Genomic DNA, 18,950 nt, shown 5'->3' with positions numbered 1-18,950 from the left:
TAATGGATTGGACATTGCATCAGATTTTGTTATTCCTTTCATGGGAAGACTGTTCCAGCCAACGTCAGACCACATTCCACCAGAGCTACAGCCACCTCTACAGCATTCTTAAGAGGGGTGCCTACAAAGGACATTCTAGAAGCTGCTACATGGAGCTCCGTGCATACATTCTCCAAACACTACAATCTCCCTCTATACTCCAGATCCAGAGCAGGCTTTGCTTCGGCAGTCCTGCAGGGTTTGATGCCACACCATCTGTTTCCTAGAGCATTCCTCCTCCCCCAGCTAAGCTATGGTATTCTACCCATATGTTATGACTGCAGTTGCATTCTTGAAGGACATAGTACAGTTTTGTACCTACCATAAATGTAGATGTCCGATAGATATGCAACTGCAGTCGGATTTTCCCTCCCTCCATACCCCTCTATGCCTAGGGTCCACTCCTATCCTTGTCTCTTAGCTGGGGATATCTGTTATGGTGTATCTGTTTATTGCTTACTTATTTGTCTGGAGTCATGTTTTTATCTTCCAAATTGATTACAGCCTTCCTTGGAGGGCACCTGGGATCTGGGGCAAGGAACACTGAAGAAAATGGCGTCGGCTGATGCTTATGTACTCCAGCCGCTCTGCCGACGTCGGACCCAGACTTTAGAATCCGGCCGACCGAGGGCTGCCCGAGGCAGGACAACCCATATGTTATGACTGCAGTTGCATATCTATCGGACATCTACATTTATGGTAGGTACAAAACTGTACTTTTTGGTTCCCAGGAAGGGACGGTACTTTAAGGCTAATTTTTGGACCTTTCTCAGCTCAACACCTTCCTCAAGATTCTTTCCTTTAGATGTCTCTTCAAACCTTATTTCCCCATATTCCCTGGCCTTTCTGGTCTCTCTGAATGTTAGGTATGCTAATCTTCATATATTATCCCCATCCATTCTCTTTCAGGAACTTTTGTTTCTTCCTTGCATTTTTAGTCCTCTGCTTTGCCTTTTGACCTCTCAAATGCCCCAAGGGTATTCACCAAATGCCTTGCTACTGTCATTGCATTTTACAGGATGAGAAGGGTTCAAATCTTTCCTTATCTGAACGATCTGCTCATTCAGTCTTCCTTCCCGAAGCTCTGCTTCAGCATCTTCAATTCACTGATGTTCATCGTGCATACAGCTGCAGTCATTACAGATGGGTTATCCTGCCGTCAGGCGGGTCCTTGGTCGGCCGAATTCCAAAGTCTAGGTCCGGCGTCTGTTGTCGTTGCTTCTTCCCTGACACAGTGCGGCAGGGGTATAAAAGAGGCAGCCCTTTTCTTCAGTCTTTCTTGCCGCGCGGTGCCCGAAGCAGAAGCAGTTCGCAAGTGCCAGTCGGCCAGCTCCTGAGATTTACGAAAGTATTTCAGCCGAAATCTTCTTGAAAGCTAAGTACCCCGTTGGGGAAACTTTTCTTGCCTCAGACCGATGTCAGACAAAGTTAATAATTGCATTTCATGTGGGAAGCAAATACTGCATAAGGATTTCCACTCTTTCTGTATACCTTGCTTAGGCCCAGACCACGATGTCTCGGCCTGCTGTTTTGTGCTAAATTCATCAAGCGCACTATTAAGCGTCGGGTGGAGTTCGCCCTTCACTTTTTTGGCAAAAGATGTAATTATATTATGCCGTCGGATACTCCGACTCCAGTTTTGAGCAAAAAACGCAAAGATAAGGACCGACATACGAGGTCCGCACAGTCTACTGAGACCACGCTAAGGCCGACTACCGGTTCTCTGGTACTCAGCGAGGCACCTACGCAGCCCCTGAGTACCGATCATTACCGGTGTCTTCAGTACCCAAGGTCGCAGGCTCCTCGGCCCCCATTCCTACTACAGATACCAACGCCACTCCTGGCGGGGAAACTCAGAATTTAGACAGGCCTGCCATTTCTCAAGGGGTCTTCAGGCCTTCCTCCTTCTCTATTAAAGCCTTCACTAAATCTAAAGCGGCCATGAAAACCAAAAAACAGGTTCCTCAGACCCCCTCTCAAGGCACCATGCCTAAAAAGCAGATGCTTAAAATGGCTGAGGATTTGATTACTCTTATCAGGGGTTCTCAACCCCCCTCTGACAAAAGGCCCAGATTAGAGGAAGACGACCCTTCCTCAGATCAAGCTTCTATTACCTCAAAACTATCCGAGGACCAGGATTATGCCTACTCTCCATTCGAAGACTCTGATGCAGAGGAGTCTATTCCCTCGGTCTCCCTCCCTGAGGACTACTCTTTTGGGGAAACCCTGCATACATTGAGGGAACGCTTTCACTGGGAAGGCCAAGATTACTCAGATTACAAGAAAAGGCTCAGGGAATTTCTTCTGCTCCCCCAGCATAGGCCCCTGGCTATCCCTCCTGTTTTAGATATATTGGATGAAGTGTACACAGAAGCCAGCCTTAATCCAGATTCTTTGCCTCCAGCTCCTGTTAAACCAGACGGGTATTACCGGGTTCCTGATTCTCACCAGTTCCCATATAAAAGCCATACTGCTGACCCAGAAACTATTTCACAGGGTCCCAAGGGAATTGAGGCCTCTACTGCTAAAAATCCATTACCTTCAGAGAGAGATTCCAGAGCTTTAGAAAGGTGGGGGAAAAAGGTGTACACCTCGGCCACTTTAACCATGAGGGCATTAAACTGTCAGTTCCATATGTTAAAGTATCAACAGTTTTTGATATCTCAGCTGAAAAGCAAGATGACACGACCAGATTTAAGAGTTGCAGGATGTGTTGCATGGTGCAGAGCAAGTGGGTAAACATACCTTGCAGTGTGGTTTTGATGCTTTAGAGGCCTCATGTAGAGCTGCTGTTACGGGGTCTGTTATACGTAGGCATGCTTGGCTCAAAGAGCAAACCTTACCAGATCATGTCAAAGCTAAATTATTAGATGCACCTCTTCAAAAAGATGTATTGTTTGGTGTTAAAGCTGTAGAGGTACTAAAGAAAATGGAGGAAAAAGCGAAATCAATGCAAACAGTGAAAGATTTCCTGCAGGTACAACCTCCACATTTCAGCAGAAACTGGCCTTCAAAAAATTGGTCCTTTCCAGCCACGGACAGACCTCAAAGGGGCAGATACAGACGCCCAAGGGGTAGAGGGCAACCTCAAGGATCTTTCAGAGCCAGGCAGTAGCAAGCACCAACCCCAAGAGGTGGAGAAGATAGATCACAATCTTTTAGAAAACAGACACAATGACTTCCCCCTACACCTGCCAAGCAAAGCTTTAATGGCAGCACCTTTGGGTGGAAAACTGACATTATTCTCAAAAAATTGGCATATTGTTACAAAAGACAAATGGATTCTGGACATTATAGACGGAGGCTACAGGTTCCACTTTCACACCCTTCCAAAAATGAGAGGCATGCCAAACCTGCCACAAAATCAAAGGGCAGAGGCACAAAAACAAATTTCAGCTCTCATGGACATGAAAGCAATTCAAGAGGTACCTGCAAAAGAACAAGGTCAAGGGTTTTATTCCAGACTATTCCTGGTACCAAGGAAAGACAAAGGTTGGAGACCTATCTTAGACCTATCCATCCTAAACGCATATCTACAGGTGCCAAAATTCAAGATGCTCACATTACAGCAGCTTCTTCCCATGCTGGGCAAGGGGTCTTGGCTGGTAACATTGAACCTCAAGGAGGCATACCTGCATGTCCCTATCAGACAAGATTGCAGAACATACCTCAGATTTCTTGCAGGTTCAACCCATTACCAATTCTCTGCATTGCCCTTTGGCTTATCTACTGCGCCCAGAGTGTTTACGAAATGCCTGGCATCAGTAATCGCCTTCTGCAGATTACAAGGGATACAAATCTACCCATATCTGGACGACTGCCTGATCCAAGTGGACAGCAAGGACATACTACTGCATCACCTGGCGTTTGTAATAAAACTGTTGAACTTCCTGGGATACACAGTCAACAAAAAGAAATCAAAACTAATACCCTCTCAACAAATAATTTTCCTGGGTGCCAGCTTGAATACAACCACCCAGATGGCCTACCTCACGCCAGACAAACAAGGGCAACTGTCTCAATACTTCAGAAAAATGGCAACTTTCACCAGGCTAACTGCAAGGAAAGTCCTGCAGGCTCTGGGATTCATGGCATCTTGCATCCTACTAATCCCATGTGCAAAGCTGCATATGAGGAAACTTCAATGGTACCTAAAAAACTTATGGTCTCAACACAGCCACAGCTTGGAAGCAATTATACCACTCATTCCATGCCTTCAAAAGGAATTTTTGTGGTGGGCTCAAGCTTGCCAAAGAAACACAGGTCTTCCTTTCTGTGTACCTCAAGCAACTCAAATCATCACAACAGACGCCTCAGACTACGCCTGGGGAGCACACATGACAGATCAGTGCATTCACGGAAAATGGACCCAAAAAGAGAAGCACCTTCATATCAACCAAAAGGAAATGCTAGCCGTGCAAAATGCTATTATGACCTTCAAAGACCTACTGCATCCAGGCCAGCTATTGATAAGGACAGACAACACCACAGTGATGTGGTACATAAACAAACAGGGGGGAACTTATTCATATACCCCCTGTGCAGGCAAGCCATGACTCTTTAGAACACAGCACTGGAATTGCAAATTCAACTACAGGCACAATTCCTGCCAGGGAAGGAAAACACACTGGCTGACAACCTAAGCAGAAATATGACAGATCCACACGAATGGAAGTTGCATCCTCAAGTTTTCACAAAGATAACTCCGGCATGGGGACAGCCAGACATAGATCTCTTTGCTACCCACAGAAATTGCCAGTTAAAAAAATTTTGTTCAAGGACCTATCATCCACAGGCCTGGTAAGTGGACGCACTTTTCTTCAATTGGGCAACCATTGACAGTCTATGCCTTCCCGCCTCTTCCTCTGCTGCCCAAAGTTCTATTAAAAGCCAGAGCAGAGAGGCCGAAAATGATTCTCATTGCTCCAGACTGGCCAAGGCAACACTGGTATCTGCTCCTGAAGAGCCTGACACATTCCCCACCATGGATCCTACCTCTAGTCCCTCTTCTGTTGTCCCAGCACAACTACAAAACCCTTCACAGCCATCTCAAAACCCTAAATCTAGCTGCATGGAGAATTACTCTATTTCCCAACAGATTCTCCTCTCCAAGGAGGTGCAGGATGTCATCTTGGCGGCCAGAAGACCTTCTACTAGAAAAGCCTACTCCGCCAAATGGAAACGATTTTGTGGTTGGAATCAAGAAAAGGGACAGAATCCTTGGGTAATAAATATACCTCAAATTTTACAGTACCTAGCTGAGATGTTAAACAATGGACTTTCCTTCTCCTCTATCAAGATCCACGCTTCAGCCATTTCTGCATAATACAACACAGATCCTCCTTTATTCTCTCATCCTCTCTTAAGGCAGTTCCTCAGAGGGGCAAAGAATATAAAACCCCCAAGGAAACCACCAGTCCCTGCTTGGGACCTCAACTTCGTATTGGAATAGCTGACCCTTCCTCCCTTCAAGCCAGCTTCTTCAACAGAGCTACAATACTTGTCATGGAAAACAGCCTTTCTTCTGGCTATCACCTCAGCACGCAGGGTTTCGGAGCTACAGGCCGTCATGGCTGTGCAACCATTCATCATTTTCCATCAGGACAGAGTTTCCTTACGAACCAACCCTACCTTTATGCCAAAGGTAGTATCAAGTGTAGCTTTGAATCGGACTATCCACTTACCTACCTTTTATCCTAATCCACAAAACGGGAAAGACTACTACTTTCCTTGGACATTCACAGGCAACTTCGTTACTATTTGGACAAGACAAAGCCATTCAGGAAATCTGAGCAACTCTTTGTGTCCTATGCTGCAGGTGCTCAAGGAAAGGCTATTACCAAACAGACAATTTCAAAATGGATAGCGCACTGCATATGCTTTTGTCACTCATTTCATGGAAAAACTGTGCCTGCATGCAACAGATCTCACTCCACCAGAGCCACAGCTACCTCTGCAGCCTTCCTCAGGGGGGTCCCTACCAAGGACATTTTGGAAGCAGCCACCTGGAGTTCAGTGCACACTTTCTCCAAGCACTATCACCTCCCACTATTCTCTAAATCTAGAGCGGGTTTTGCCACAGCAGTCTTGCAGGGCATCCTCGCTCCTCCTAGTTCCACTTAGTGCCTACCACCCCTACTTAGCTTTGGGATTCTTCCCATCTGTAATGACTGCAGCTGTATGCACGATGAACATAGTACAGTTTTGTACCTACCATAAATGGAGATGTTAGAGTGCTCATACAGCTGCAGTCCAGGTTACCCCCCCCCCTCTGTCCCCTCTTAGGACAAGCCTTATGACAAACACTTTATCATACAACCTATTTGGGGTATTCTCTTATGGTGTATTTGCTTGCAACTACTGTATTTAGATTATTCTGTATTGCATGTTTGCATAACTTTTTGTTTTGCCTTCCTTCTGCGGGCACCTGACATCTGGGGCAAGAAAAACTGAAGAAAATTGCGTCGGCTGCCTCTTTTATACCCCTGCCGCACTAACGTCAGGTAAGAAGCGACGACAACCGACGCCAGACCTAGACTTTGGAATTCGGCCGACCGAGGACCCGCCTGACGGCAGGATAACCCATCTGTAATGACTGCAGCTGTATGAGCACTCTAACATCTACATTTATGGTAGGTACAAAACTGTACTTTTCCCTGTTAGAGGCTGAGGTTCACCATAAACTTTCAAAAATCAGCTATGACCCCTTCTCAGGATCATGTTTTAATGGTTGCAGAGACCAGACCATCCCTATGCTGTCATCCCTGCCTGTCCCAAAGGCCTTTTCTCTTGTTTGCTTTTTCCATGATCTTCCCCTGGATTCAGTCTTGGCTAGGGACTTTCTCAGGGTCCTCAAGTTTATGGCTTTCACCATTCCAATGCTTCCTATGGTCTGACTCCATATGAGAAAAATACAGTGGTACATGACATTAGTGTGGCTCCAACATTACCACCCCCTGAACTTCTGATGTTCATCGTGTTTCACTGTTGCAGTCATGACTGTAGGGTTCTCCCCTGCCGGCAGGCAGTCCTCGGTCGGCCAGAATCCCAAAGTCTGGGTCCTGCTCAGCCATGCTCCCTGACGTCAGAGTGCCAGGAGTACAAAGCTGGCAGCCGATGCCATGTTCTCCAGTCTTTCTTGCCGTGCGGTGATAGCAGTTCGCAAGTGCCGGTCGGCTGACTCCTGACCATTTTTTTAAATGTATTTCAGTCCGAAGACTTTCTTCTCCTACTCAAAGCTAAGTACCCCATTGGGGAAACTCTTTTCTTGCTCCAGTCCGATGTCAGAAAAGGTAATAATTGTATTTCATGTGGGAAGCAAATACCTCATAAGGATTTTCATTCTTACTGTATTCCTTGCTTAGGCCTTGACCACGATGTAGCTAGTTGTTGGTTTTGTGCTAGATTCAATCAACGTACAATTAAACGAAGGTACGATTTTGCATTTCATTACTTCGGTAGGCGTTTTAATTACAAAATGTCGTCAGATACGGTTCTGGCTACCAGAGTTCACAAATGACGCAAGGATAAAGACAGGCCTCCGAGGTCCAAATCGGACGATATCGTACAAGCAGAGCCAGCTTCAGGTTCGGCTGTCGTGAGGCGCTTTTGCAGCCCCTGTCGTCGGCCATTTTGGAACAGATGGCCGAAACGGGCTCCCACGAGGAGCCAACTAGGCCTTTGAATATTTCAGTTGCAGGACCTTTGGACAATGCTCCTTCGGATGGGTCTGGAGCCGCTGTGCAGGTACCGGCTTCCGAAGGGGTTTTCAGGCCTACTCGGCTTCTAATAAAGGCAAAGGCAAAGACTCCTTCCAAATCAAAGACTGCAGCCCAGGCCTCTTCTGATCCGGCACCCAAGTCTCAGAAACAGTTACTCAAGATGGCTGAAGACTTACTTACTATGATTAGGGGTTCACACCCCCCTCCAGATAAAAGGCCAAGGCAGGAAGTGTATTATGACTCTTCTGATCAGGCTTCTGTTTCTTCAGTTTCTTCTTCTGACCAGGAATATTCTTTCCCTCCTTATGAGGATTCTGATGCTGAGGAATCCATTCCTTCAGCTTCTCCCCCTGAGGATTTTTCTTTTGGGGAAACTTTGCATGAAATGAGGGAACATTTTCACTGGGAAGGACAGGAGTACTCGGAATCTAAGAAAAGACTTGGGGATTTTCTTCTTCTTCCCCAACATTAGACCCCTGGCTATTCCTCCTATTTTGGATATTGTGGATGATGCTTTTTCGGAGGCTAACTTTACTCCAGACTCGTTTTCTCCAGCTCCTGTTAAGCCAGACAGATATTATAGGGTTCCTGATTCCCACCAGTTTTTATACAAGAATCCTACTGCTGATCCTGAAACCATTTCTCAGGGTCCTAAGGGGGTTAAGGCAGCTTCTGTTAAAAACCCCATTCCCACTGAGAAGGATTCCAGATCTTTAGAAAGATGGGGCAAAAAAGTGTACACTTCTGCTACTTTATCTATTAGAGCTTTAAACTGTCAGTTTCATATGCTGAAATACCAGCAATTTCTTCTGTCTGTTTTAAAACAAAAGTTAACTTCCATTTCCGCCTGTGCAGATAAGGAATTACATGACTTAATGCATGCCACTGAACAAGTTGGGAAGCATGGTTTACACTGTGGATTTGATGCCTTGGAGGCTTCTTGTAGGGCTGCTGCCTCTGGCACAGTCATTAGAAGGCATGCGTGGTTAAAGAAACAAAACATGCCAGATCAAGTAAAAGATAAATTATTGGATGCTCCTGTTCAGCATAATGTTTTGTTTGGATCTATAGCTGAAGAGGTGATAAAGAAGATGGAGGACAAGGCAAAATCCATGCAAACAGTTAGATTTCTTACAAGTTCAGCCACCCAGATTTAGTAGGAATTGGCCTACTAAAAATTGGTCCTTTCCCAATTCTGACAGGCCTCAGAGGGGTAGGTACAGACGCTCCCGAGGAAGGCCTCAAACGCAAGCCTCTTATAGATCAAGACAGTGGACTGCTTCCACCCCTAGGGGAGGAGAGGACAGGTCGCAAGCTCATAGAAAACAGACTCAATGACTCCCTTTGTTGGGCTGCAGGAACTTCTTGCCTGGAAGCCCCTCTCGGAGGAAAACTTTCTCTTTTTCACCTAAATTGGACTCGTATAACCCAAGACAAGTAGGTTTTGGATGTGGTTTCAAGAGGTTACAAATTCCATTTTCATACCCTACCAAGACCAAGCGGATGGCCGGATCTTCCAAAACATCAATGGTTAGAGGCCTTAAACCAGGTGGAAGCTCTCTTGGCTATGAAAGCCATAGAACTAGTTCCACTTTCAGAGATGGGACAAGGTTTTTACTCAAGGCTCTTTCTAGTCCCCAGAAAGCTAAATTCATGGAGACCCATTCTAGATCTGTCAGTCCTGAACACTTTTCTCGAGATACCAAAATTCAAGATTACTCTACAGCAGCTACTTCCAATGCTGACCAAAAATGCATGGATGGTAACTTTGGATTTAAAGGAGGCATATTTACACCTTTCCATCAGGCAGGAATGCAGAAAATACCTCGGGTTCAAGGCCGGATCGAGGCACTATCAATTCTCTGCGCTGCCCTTTGGATTGTCTACTGCACCCAGGGTCTTTACCAAATGCCTGGCTCCAGTAGTAGCTTATTGCAGACTCAAGGGAATTCAAATTTACCCTTATCTGGACGACTGTCTTATTCAGGCAGACAGCAAGGATGTCTTACTCCAGCATCTAGAATTTGTTCGGAATCTTTTCAAGTTCTTGGAATTCACTGTAAACATAAAAAAGTCAAATTTGACACCCTCACAACAGATAACTTTTCTGGGTGCTCTTCTCAACACAACAACCCAGATGGCATTTCTGACATACGAAAAACAATTACAGCTGGCTTCAACTTTCAAAACCTTGGCAACACTAACTTAGCTTTCTGCAAGGAAATTCCTGCAGGCTTTGGGTTACATGGCCTCCTGCATCCTTCTCGTACCATATGCAAGACTACATATGAAGAAAATACAGTGGTACCTAAAGTGTATGGTCTCAGCATTGCCACAGTTTAGACATACAGATTACCGTCCTGCCTTGTCTTCAAAAGGAATTCCTTTGGTGGTCCAAGGCACGTACTCTAAACAAAGGAAAACCCTTAAGTTTGCCTCTAGCCACTCAGATACTAACCACGGACACCTCAGATTATGCATGGGGAGCCCATTTTCAGGGCAACTGTCTGCAGGGCCTTTGGACAAAGGATCAGAAGCTCCTGCATATCAATTTAAAGGAAATGTTAGCCGTTCAGAAGGCTCTATTGGCCTTCAGGAATCTTCTACATCCAGGACAACTACTGATACAAACAGACAACACCATAGTTTTGTGGTACATAAACAAGCAAGGGGGATCTCATTCCTATCCCCTTTGCAGACTAGCCATGAATCTATGGAACACAGCTCTAGTTTGCAAACTGGACCTTCAAGCTCAGTTTCTACCAGGGAAGCAAAACTTCCTGGCAGACAGTCTGAGCAGAAACCTGTCGGACCCACACGAATGGATGCTGGACACCGAAATATTCAAGACGATTACAACAGTCTGGGGATGTCCTCACATAGACCTCTTTGCATCCCACCTCAATCAACTACAGATTTTTTGCACCAGGACATACCACGAACTAGCTTGGAAAGTGGATACACTGTCATTCAGTTGGAGAAACCTTTTGGGGTATGCCTTCCCACCTCTACCTTTTCTTCCACGGGTGTTATTAAAGATCAAACAGGACAAACCCAAGATGATCTTGCTGGCCCCAAATTGGCCTCGACAGTTTTGGTACCCAACACTGAAAAACCTTTGTCTGGAGAGCCCCCTTGGGTTTTACCACAGACTCCGAACCTTCTGTCCCAACACCAGGGTCAGGTTCTGCACTCCCATTTCAAAACTCTCAGCCTGGCTGCATGGTTAATCCAGGGTCTACGATTCATTCTCTCCTAGCCAAGCAGGTTATGGATGTCATTTTAGAAGCCAGACGTCCTAGCACTAGAAAATCTTATGCAGGAAAATGGAAAAGATTTTGCTCCTGGATGCAGGCTCGGGATTCAGATCCTCTTATTCCTAACATTCCTCTGATTTTACTTTACCTGACAGACCTCTTACATAATGGTCTCTTTCTCTTCCATAAAAATTCATGCCTCTGCTATTTCTGCTCATCATAATACAGACCCTCCAATCTTTTCCCACCAGCTCATGAGACAGTTTCTCAGAGGAGCTAAGAACTTAAGGCCCCCTAGATCTCCACCCATTCCTGCTTGGGATCTCAACTATGTTTTGGAAAAGCTCACCTTGCCTCCTTTTGAGCCTGCTGCCACATCTGACATCAAGTTTTTATCTTGGAAGACAGCCATCCTGTTAGCTCTGACCTCTGCCAGGAGAGTCTCAGAGTTGCAAGCTCTTATGGCTGTGGAACCTTATATTATTTTTCATCAAGACAGGGTGTCTTTAAGGACTAATCCTACCTTCATGCCCAAGGTGGTTTCCAAAGTGGCTTTAAATCAAACTATTCACTTGCCAACTTTTTTCCCCAGTCCTCAAAATAAAGGGGAAAGGATCTTGCATTCCTTAGATGTACACAGACAACTATGTTTTTACCTGGACAGAACCAAGGACATCAGGAAATCAGAGCAATTGTTTGTTTCTTATGCTTCAAGTTCCCAAGGTAAAGCCATTTCAAAACAGACCATTTCTAAATGGATTGCTCATGGAATCAGATTTTGCTATTCACACCATGGAAAGCAAATCCCAGGGAGTATAAGGACACACTCTACCAGAGCTGCTGCCACTTCAGCTGCCTTCCTCAGGGGAGTTCCTACCAAAGACATTTTGGAAGCTGCAACTTCGAGTTCAGTGCATACTTTTTCCAAGCGCTACAATCTACCTCTCTACTCTAAGTCTAGGGCAGGCTTTGCTTCTGCAGTCTTGCTGGGCCTTTTAGCCGCCCCCTCTACTTTATGACCACCTCCCTTTTATTCTGCTTTGGGATTCCACCCTACAGTCATGACTGCAACAGTGAAACACGATGAACATAGTACAGTTGTGTACACTTACCATAAATGTATATGTTCGAGTGTCTTCACTGTTGCAGTCTGGGTTACCCTCCCTCCTGTCCCCTCTTATTTTTTCCTTTGTGCGGTTCCCTTCTTCACCCTTTTTCTGAGGTGTATTTGCAAAGGGTATGGGATCTTACTCATTTTGGAACACCTGACATCTGGGGCAAGAAAAACTGGAGAACATGGTGTCGGCTGCCAGCTTTGTACTCCTGCCACTCTGACGTCAGGGAGCATGGCTGAGCAGCCGACGCCGGACCCAGACTTTGGGATTCTGGCCGGCTGAGGACTTCCTGCCGGCAGGGGAGAACCCTACAGTCATGACTGCAACAGTGAAGATACTAACATCTACATTTATGGTAAGTGTACACAACTGTACTGTATCATTCCTTCCCTCTCAAGCTTTAGCTTCAGTGATGGATTCATCAACTTTCTCTCAAACTGGGGCTTCCTTCCCAGGTTCCAGCCCTGACTCAAGTTCTTCAGATGCCTCAGACAGAGAATTGGTAGCTTCCTTCAGCACTCTGAAGGTTCAGTGTCTCTGGCCTCTTCATCAGTGGTCAGACCACATCAGTGGAAAGATGAGAGTTGTGCTTCTAGCTCTTCATTGTTTTCATTCCCTCTTTCATCTCTAGCTCTTCAAGGTTTTTACAGACAGATGTATTTCAGTAAACAATAGTGTACAAGGTTCTACCGTCTTTGCAGATAAGCTCTTCAGATGTGGGATCTAGCTGTCCTTTATCAAGCGACTCTTCAGCCCATTTACATTCCATTGCAGTTCAATCTACTGGCAAACTCTCTTTGAGCAGGTCCAGTACACAAGGTCACAAATTGTTCCTTCTGAAATGGGTTACTGGACATTGCCCATCGGTGGGGTATTCCTTGGCTAGATCTTTTTGCCTCCTTATCTGAATGGACAGCTTCCCCCTATTCTGTTCCAGAGTCCCAAGTCCTGTGGTTTAGAAAGTGGACACCTGTTTTCCTTAGGAGGGGGATGTTTCTTTATGCCTTCCCTTCCTGTACTTCAAGAGTCTTGCACAAGATCAGGCAGGACTCGAAATGTTGTTAGCGACTCCCTTTTGGCCTAGAAAGCGTTGGTTGCCCCTTATTTCTCACTTGGCTAGGGACCCCCACCACAAGGCACCTCACTGGGTTGACTTTTCACTTGTCCACTCTTCAGCTGATGCTGTGGTTGATGAGATTTTGATCCCTTTCTGGCACCCGTTTTCAGAGGACTTGCTTTGGGTACTGCTGAATGCCTGGAAGCCGGTTACATATTAGAAACCCAAATGGGCTAAATGTCGAATGTATGTACACCGATGGATAAAGGTCGATGTACATACAGAGCGAAACACGTAAACAGTGAAATTCAAAACACCGAACGTGTCTTTTAGCCAGCAGCGTGATGGTGGGGATAAGGAAATATGTCCTTATCCCCACTGTAGTGTGGTCTCAGAGTTTGGTATATTTAAGTAGGGTGATATGGGGGGCGAAGCGTATTAAATTAATGTTTAGTTTTTATTTTGCTTACCTGTTTGATGCGTTTTGATTACGAAACACATTCGGCGTTTTGATTTTCGCAGTTTGTGTTTAGCTTTGTATGCACATCAACCTTTGTGTTGATGTACATACATTCAGGATTTAGCCTTTTTGGGTTTCTAATGCAGACCCTGGACGCCCACTAACAGGAAATCCATATTTGTTCAAATGGAAGAGATTTTCTGTCTTGTGCTTCTCTTGCCCTCAGGACCCCTATCTGTGGAGGTTCCACTGGTTCTCTTATTTGTGTGATCTGCTCCATGCTGGGTTAGCATATTCTTTAGTTAAAGCTCAACTATTAGCAATTTCTGTTAGTCTGCCATTGACTCTTCCTCTGGCATCTAAATCTGAGGTCAAGCAGTCTCTTAAAGGCATCCTTCGTATCAGGTTTCCCAGGAAGCCTATTTTGTTTTCCTGGGACCTTGGTTTAGTTCTTGAAAAATTAACTCTGGCTCCTTTTGAGCCTGCTGCTTTAGCTTCCTTACAGTATTGTACTTGGAAGACTGTTCTTTTGACTCTTACTTTAGCCAAGAGGGTTTCTGAACTTCAGGCTCACATGGCTGTTCTTAGTTTTCCACAGAGACAGGGGCCTCTCTTCATACTAATCTTTTATGTCCAATATGGTCAATGAGTACCTTAATCAGTCTATTCTTTTGCCTTCCTGTTTTCCTTCTCTGCAGTCTGCCACTGACAAGGTTCTTCACAGCTTGGATTTGCGTAGGCACCTCTGATATTTGGATAAAACTAATGTTTGCAAATCTGAGCAGCTTTTTCTTTCACCCCAGGTCATCTTCAGCTGTTTGTAAGCAGACCATCTCTTCTTGGATTTATAAATGAATTTCTTTTTGTTCTTTTCATGGTAAATGTTTTTCCTCTTCAATAAAGGCTCTTTACCAGAATTGTTTCTTTCCCTGGTGCCTTTTTCAAAGGGCTGCATACCAGTTCCATCCTTGAGACTGCTACTTGGTCTTCTGTCCATAGCTTCATGAAGCATTATAAGCTGCATGTTTCCAGAACTAGAACTGGCTTTGCCAGGGCTGTCCTGCATGGATTTCCTCGTGAGCTTTTGTACTCTGTTCATTAGGAATACTGCAATAGTGGTATGGAAGGACATGGTACAGTTGTGTAAAATCTTACCATAACAGTAGATGGCCTTCTCTTCATTGTTGCAGTATTCTCTCCCACTGTCCAGCTTGTTCTTGCTCTCCTTGCTGAGTGGTTCCTTTCTCTTCTGGATACACATGTTCCTCCTTGTCCGTAGGGACAGTCTGTTCCTCCTGGTGCTTTTTCAGTTCTGCATGTGGGAGTCTGTACGTCACGTTTATGCCTTGTGCCTTGTCTGGGAAGTGCTTGTGTGACATATGTAGTCTGTAAACACTAAAGGCTTTCGTATACTGTCCTGATGTTGGGCTATCCTTGGCAGGAAATCCCTTCTTTTAGGAATACTGCAACAGTGAAGAGAATGACATCTACTGTTATGTACACAGCTGTACTTGCTGATTAACCACCCAGCTTCCAATGTAATAGCAAGTACAAAGAACTGAAATGAACGTAATCTGTTAACTGACAAGACTGAAGGAGAATTGAAGTCTAGTGTTGGATAGTTGAAATGGTGCAATGTTTTGGTGTAAGCTTGTGTGTACTAAGTTTGGTGCATGTGTATTAAGATGGTCCAGATCTATAATGAAATTAAACATTGTGGGTTAGTATTGTGCAGAGCAGGAAAGTGTGGGTCTGTGATATTTGAGATAGTAAATGTTTGATAAAGGCACGATATTAATTTAATGATTGGTGGTAAGAGGTTGAGAGGAATTTGGACACCATCCACTCTGCCTAATCAAATCACTCATTGATTCTAAAAGAGCGTCTGAACTCTTTTTAAGGGACTAAGCCCTTATCTGCGTGTATCAATGTCTGAAACTTAAGATGCTTTATCTAATTGTCTCAGCAATGTTCTATCAATGTTTGTAACCTTACTGAAGACTACATATTATACCTATTTCTAAATGTTTCTATTGTTTCTAATGTAATGTAGTCTGCTAACTTGGAGCTTTTCTCCCTAGCCTCCGCTGAAAATGGACATATATCCAGTCAGACCTTCCCGGTAAACAAATGTAAAATAAAATAAATAAATCCTTGGCATTGAAAGAAATCAGCTGGTGAAGTTATCTAATTTTGCAGGAGATTTTGACAGCTTAGCAGCCCTGAAGAGATGCATTCAGAAAGCTAATACATTAAATGAAAGATCTCTTGTCTTAATCACTGTTTCTAGGGATACATGTGATTGCTTAGTTTGTATGGCACTGATTGCCTTTCTTTTAGCAGCAGATGAATTCCAAGATAAGTTGAGCACACGTTGCACTATTCATGACACTGCATGCAGTTACATTTCAAAATAAATAAATACATTTAATTTTGCAATACTTAATAAGTAAATGTAAATTTCTGCGCTCAATTTGCTTTTCCCACACAGTTTAAGTACCTCGCAAAGAGTCACTAGAAAGCCTAAGATTCTGTAGGCTCTCCCATGTTATTTGAAGGTTTTCATATGGTTGTTTGGAGTTATCACACAGCACTTTTAAGTGTGGCTTACTGTCCTTAAATGGGTCTGTGCTCCCATTGTATTAACAGGACAGAATGATTGAAAAAAATGGACTCGCGTATACAAAGTCTGTGATGGCCATTTCCCTGAGGTATGGCAGTCAGACTTGGCATAGATAAGTGTGGGGATATTGCACAGGCCTGGCCAGCCCCCCCCCCCCAAAAAAAAAAAGTTTAAAGGAAAGGGGTGTTGGTTGAGATTTCTCATTCAGTTTTGGTCTATTTTTCTGTCCATCAGAAATCTACATTTCAAGTGTGACCTTTTCAGTAGGAAGCCACTTTAAACATCTCATTCCACCTATCTGTGAAGTTGTAAACAGGCTTTCTGGAAGGTTTGGATGATGTATCCAGGCATATTTTATACATGTCCCCCTCCGTATTTTAGTAGGTCAGGTAAGGGTTTGTTCATATTTGAAAATATCCTACGTGTATGGAGATAGAGGAATAAACGGCTCTTAAAGAATTGATTTAAACGTCCACAGAGTTGGCCTCCCAAATCTGTCCAAGAAGTTTCTAAACAATGCTTAAACTAAAAATACAGTTATACAAGAGTATTATGCAACATGAAATCTTGAAAAGAAGCTGTTGCAGTAAGTAAGAAATTTCTTTGTGCATGTATGACTTTCCATCGAGTACTTTCATCTGTTTTTTCAGAGTAGCTTATTTCATGCAAGCCTTCATATTTCTTAAAATAAGGTGGTTGAGTTGATTCATTAGGATACCCATTAGTGAAAGCTGACCTGTAAATTGTTTTAATTTGTGAAGCACAGAGCCAGTCATAGTAAAACTCCAAGAAGCAATGCACTCTAAAATCTGTGATACAAATATGCACTTATTTTTTTTAAGCTGGCTGACATTTAGTATTTTTAACATGTTTTGAATAAAAAATGCCTGGCACGTGTTTGCCACAAATAACTGCAGAGAGTATTGTACAGACGACTTGCTGTGCCTTGATGGTTAAAAGCTTGCTGAGTCACTGTGCATGACACATCCAGTTCTTAGAATTAATGATTTTACTTATGACAGGACTGAATAGTTTGAGGGCTATGACATTTAAGTCTGAGTCAATTTATGTCTGAGTCAGACTATCTTATCTTTGCTGCTGTGCTTTTTTATTCAGACCTGTTGAGTTGACTCATTTGTTTTTGGTAGGTTGAAGATGAAACTGTTTTGCATAACATTCCTTATATGGGAGATGAGGTTTTGGACCAGGATGGTACTTTTATTGAAGAGCTCATAAAGAACTATGATGGAAAGGTGCATGGAGACAGAGGTGAGCCTTTCACGTGTCTATCTGGTACGCTGCTAACTAACATGAGTTTTGCATGTTTTCTACAATGCAAAGGTAACAAAGGTTAATTAAGCATTAATTATTGCCTGCCTGGGGGAAAAAAAAACCCCACAAAGTATCCCAGTTACTCACATTTGTGTTTGAGGTTGATACTTGCTTCAGGATTGTAATCTACTAGCAGTTGTAAGGAAGTGCACATAAAAACACATGCAGATGTTTAGCCAACAATATTGTGTAGGCAGTGCTTTAGTAAAGCATGTCTCTAACTGGTAGATTGCGCCTTAATTACTTCTTTCACCTGTGCATCTTTCAACAAGACTGTGCTGACTGATGTTGGTGCCACCATAGGAAAAAGTGCCCTGTGGAGTGAGGGGCATTCCTGTTTGAAAAGCCAAAGTGAGGAGACCAATACAGGCTTACAGTATATTTAGCTTTGGAGTCTGTGATTCATTTGGGGACCTTTGATTTGGATGCTGACTGTTGGTTGTAAGCAACACTTAGTAGTTGAGCAAAATTATGCTATCGGCTGCAAGTTTATTTTCGGACTGTAGTATGCCCCTGAGACTCATTTTTACCACTGGCAAAAAACATTGTTTATTTCCTTTTGTTGCACATTAGTGTCATGAGTGTATAGATTTTTGTAGTCCTGTTTTAAATGAGTTTGTCATTTTTGGTCATAAAAACAATGTGCTCCTTTTGTATATATCTTGTGTTTCAGGCTAATCTGCTTAGGACTGGATTCTGTATTAAAGCTTTATCAACAGTTTGTATTCATACTTAATTGAAAACTCTGGAGTCTATGGCATATAGTTATTTGCTGTTGAAGTGAGTCGTAAGTAACAGATCTAGAACTGTATATTTATCAAAATTTTAAAAACCTAAATGAAATAGTGAGTGGGCTTTCATACCCATTCCATTTGGGGTTAGTTGTGAATAATTGAGTTTTTCCTGGGGCTTCAATTTCCTGTCACTCCCCAGAGACATGCTGGTAGGCAGATTGGTGACGTCCCATATGTTCTTGCCATAATGTATACATTCAATAATGGATTGACATTCCATTGAGGACTGGCCTGTTTCCATGTCTTATTTCCCTTGCTAACTAGAATAGACTTTGGCTTCCCTATGATCACTGTGTAGGGTAAAGTGGGTACTAAGGGAATAAATAAGTAAAGAGTAAACTGATTTGTTTAACAGATCACAGAAAGCGTAATATGCTGATTTGTGTTACTGAAGGCAACAAAAATAATTTGTCATATGATGTTCATCGTGTTTCACTGTTGCAGTCATTACACTTGGGTTATCCAGCTGGCAGGCTACCTGCAGTCGGCCTGAATTCCAAAGTCCTGGTCAGGCGTCTGTTGTGGTCACCTCTTCCCTGACGTCAGTGCACC

The 18,950-nt window shown here is 43.8% G+C and overlaps 1 protein-coding gene across 1 annotated transcript in view; it reads left to right on the top strand.

Annotated features, from left to right (window-relative positions):
• The window catches only part of EZH2 (enhancer of zeste 2 polycomb repressive complex 2 subunit), a gene marked incomplete in the record, with an annotated part of 2,261,448 nt that overhangs the window by 539,082 nt on the left and 1,703,416 nt on the right, over positions 1 to 18,950 (top strand). The window contains 1 exon segment of the mRNA XM_044064800.1: positions 17,421 to 17,541. Coding sequence (XP_043920735.1) covers positions 17,421 to 17,541 — 121 coding nt within the window.

This window comes from Protopterus annectens, chromosome 3.part0 (assembly GCF_019279795.1).
Source record: "Protopterus annectens isolate FY-2018-M chromosome 3.part0, PAN1.0, whole genome shotgun sequence".
Taxonomy (NCBI): Eukaryota; Metazoa; Chordata; order Ceratodontiformes; family Protopteridae; genus Protopterus; species Protopterus annectens.
The sequence above is the reverse complement of the archived record's forward strand: the minus strand, read 5'-3'. Positions and strand labels throughout refer to the sequence as shown.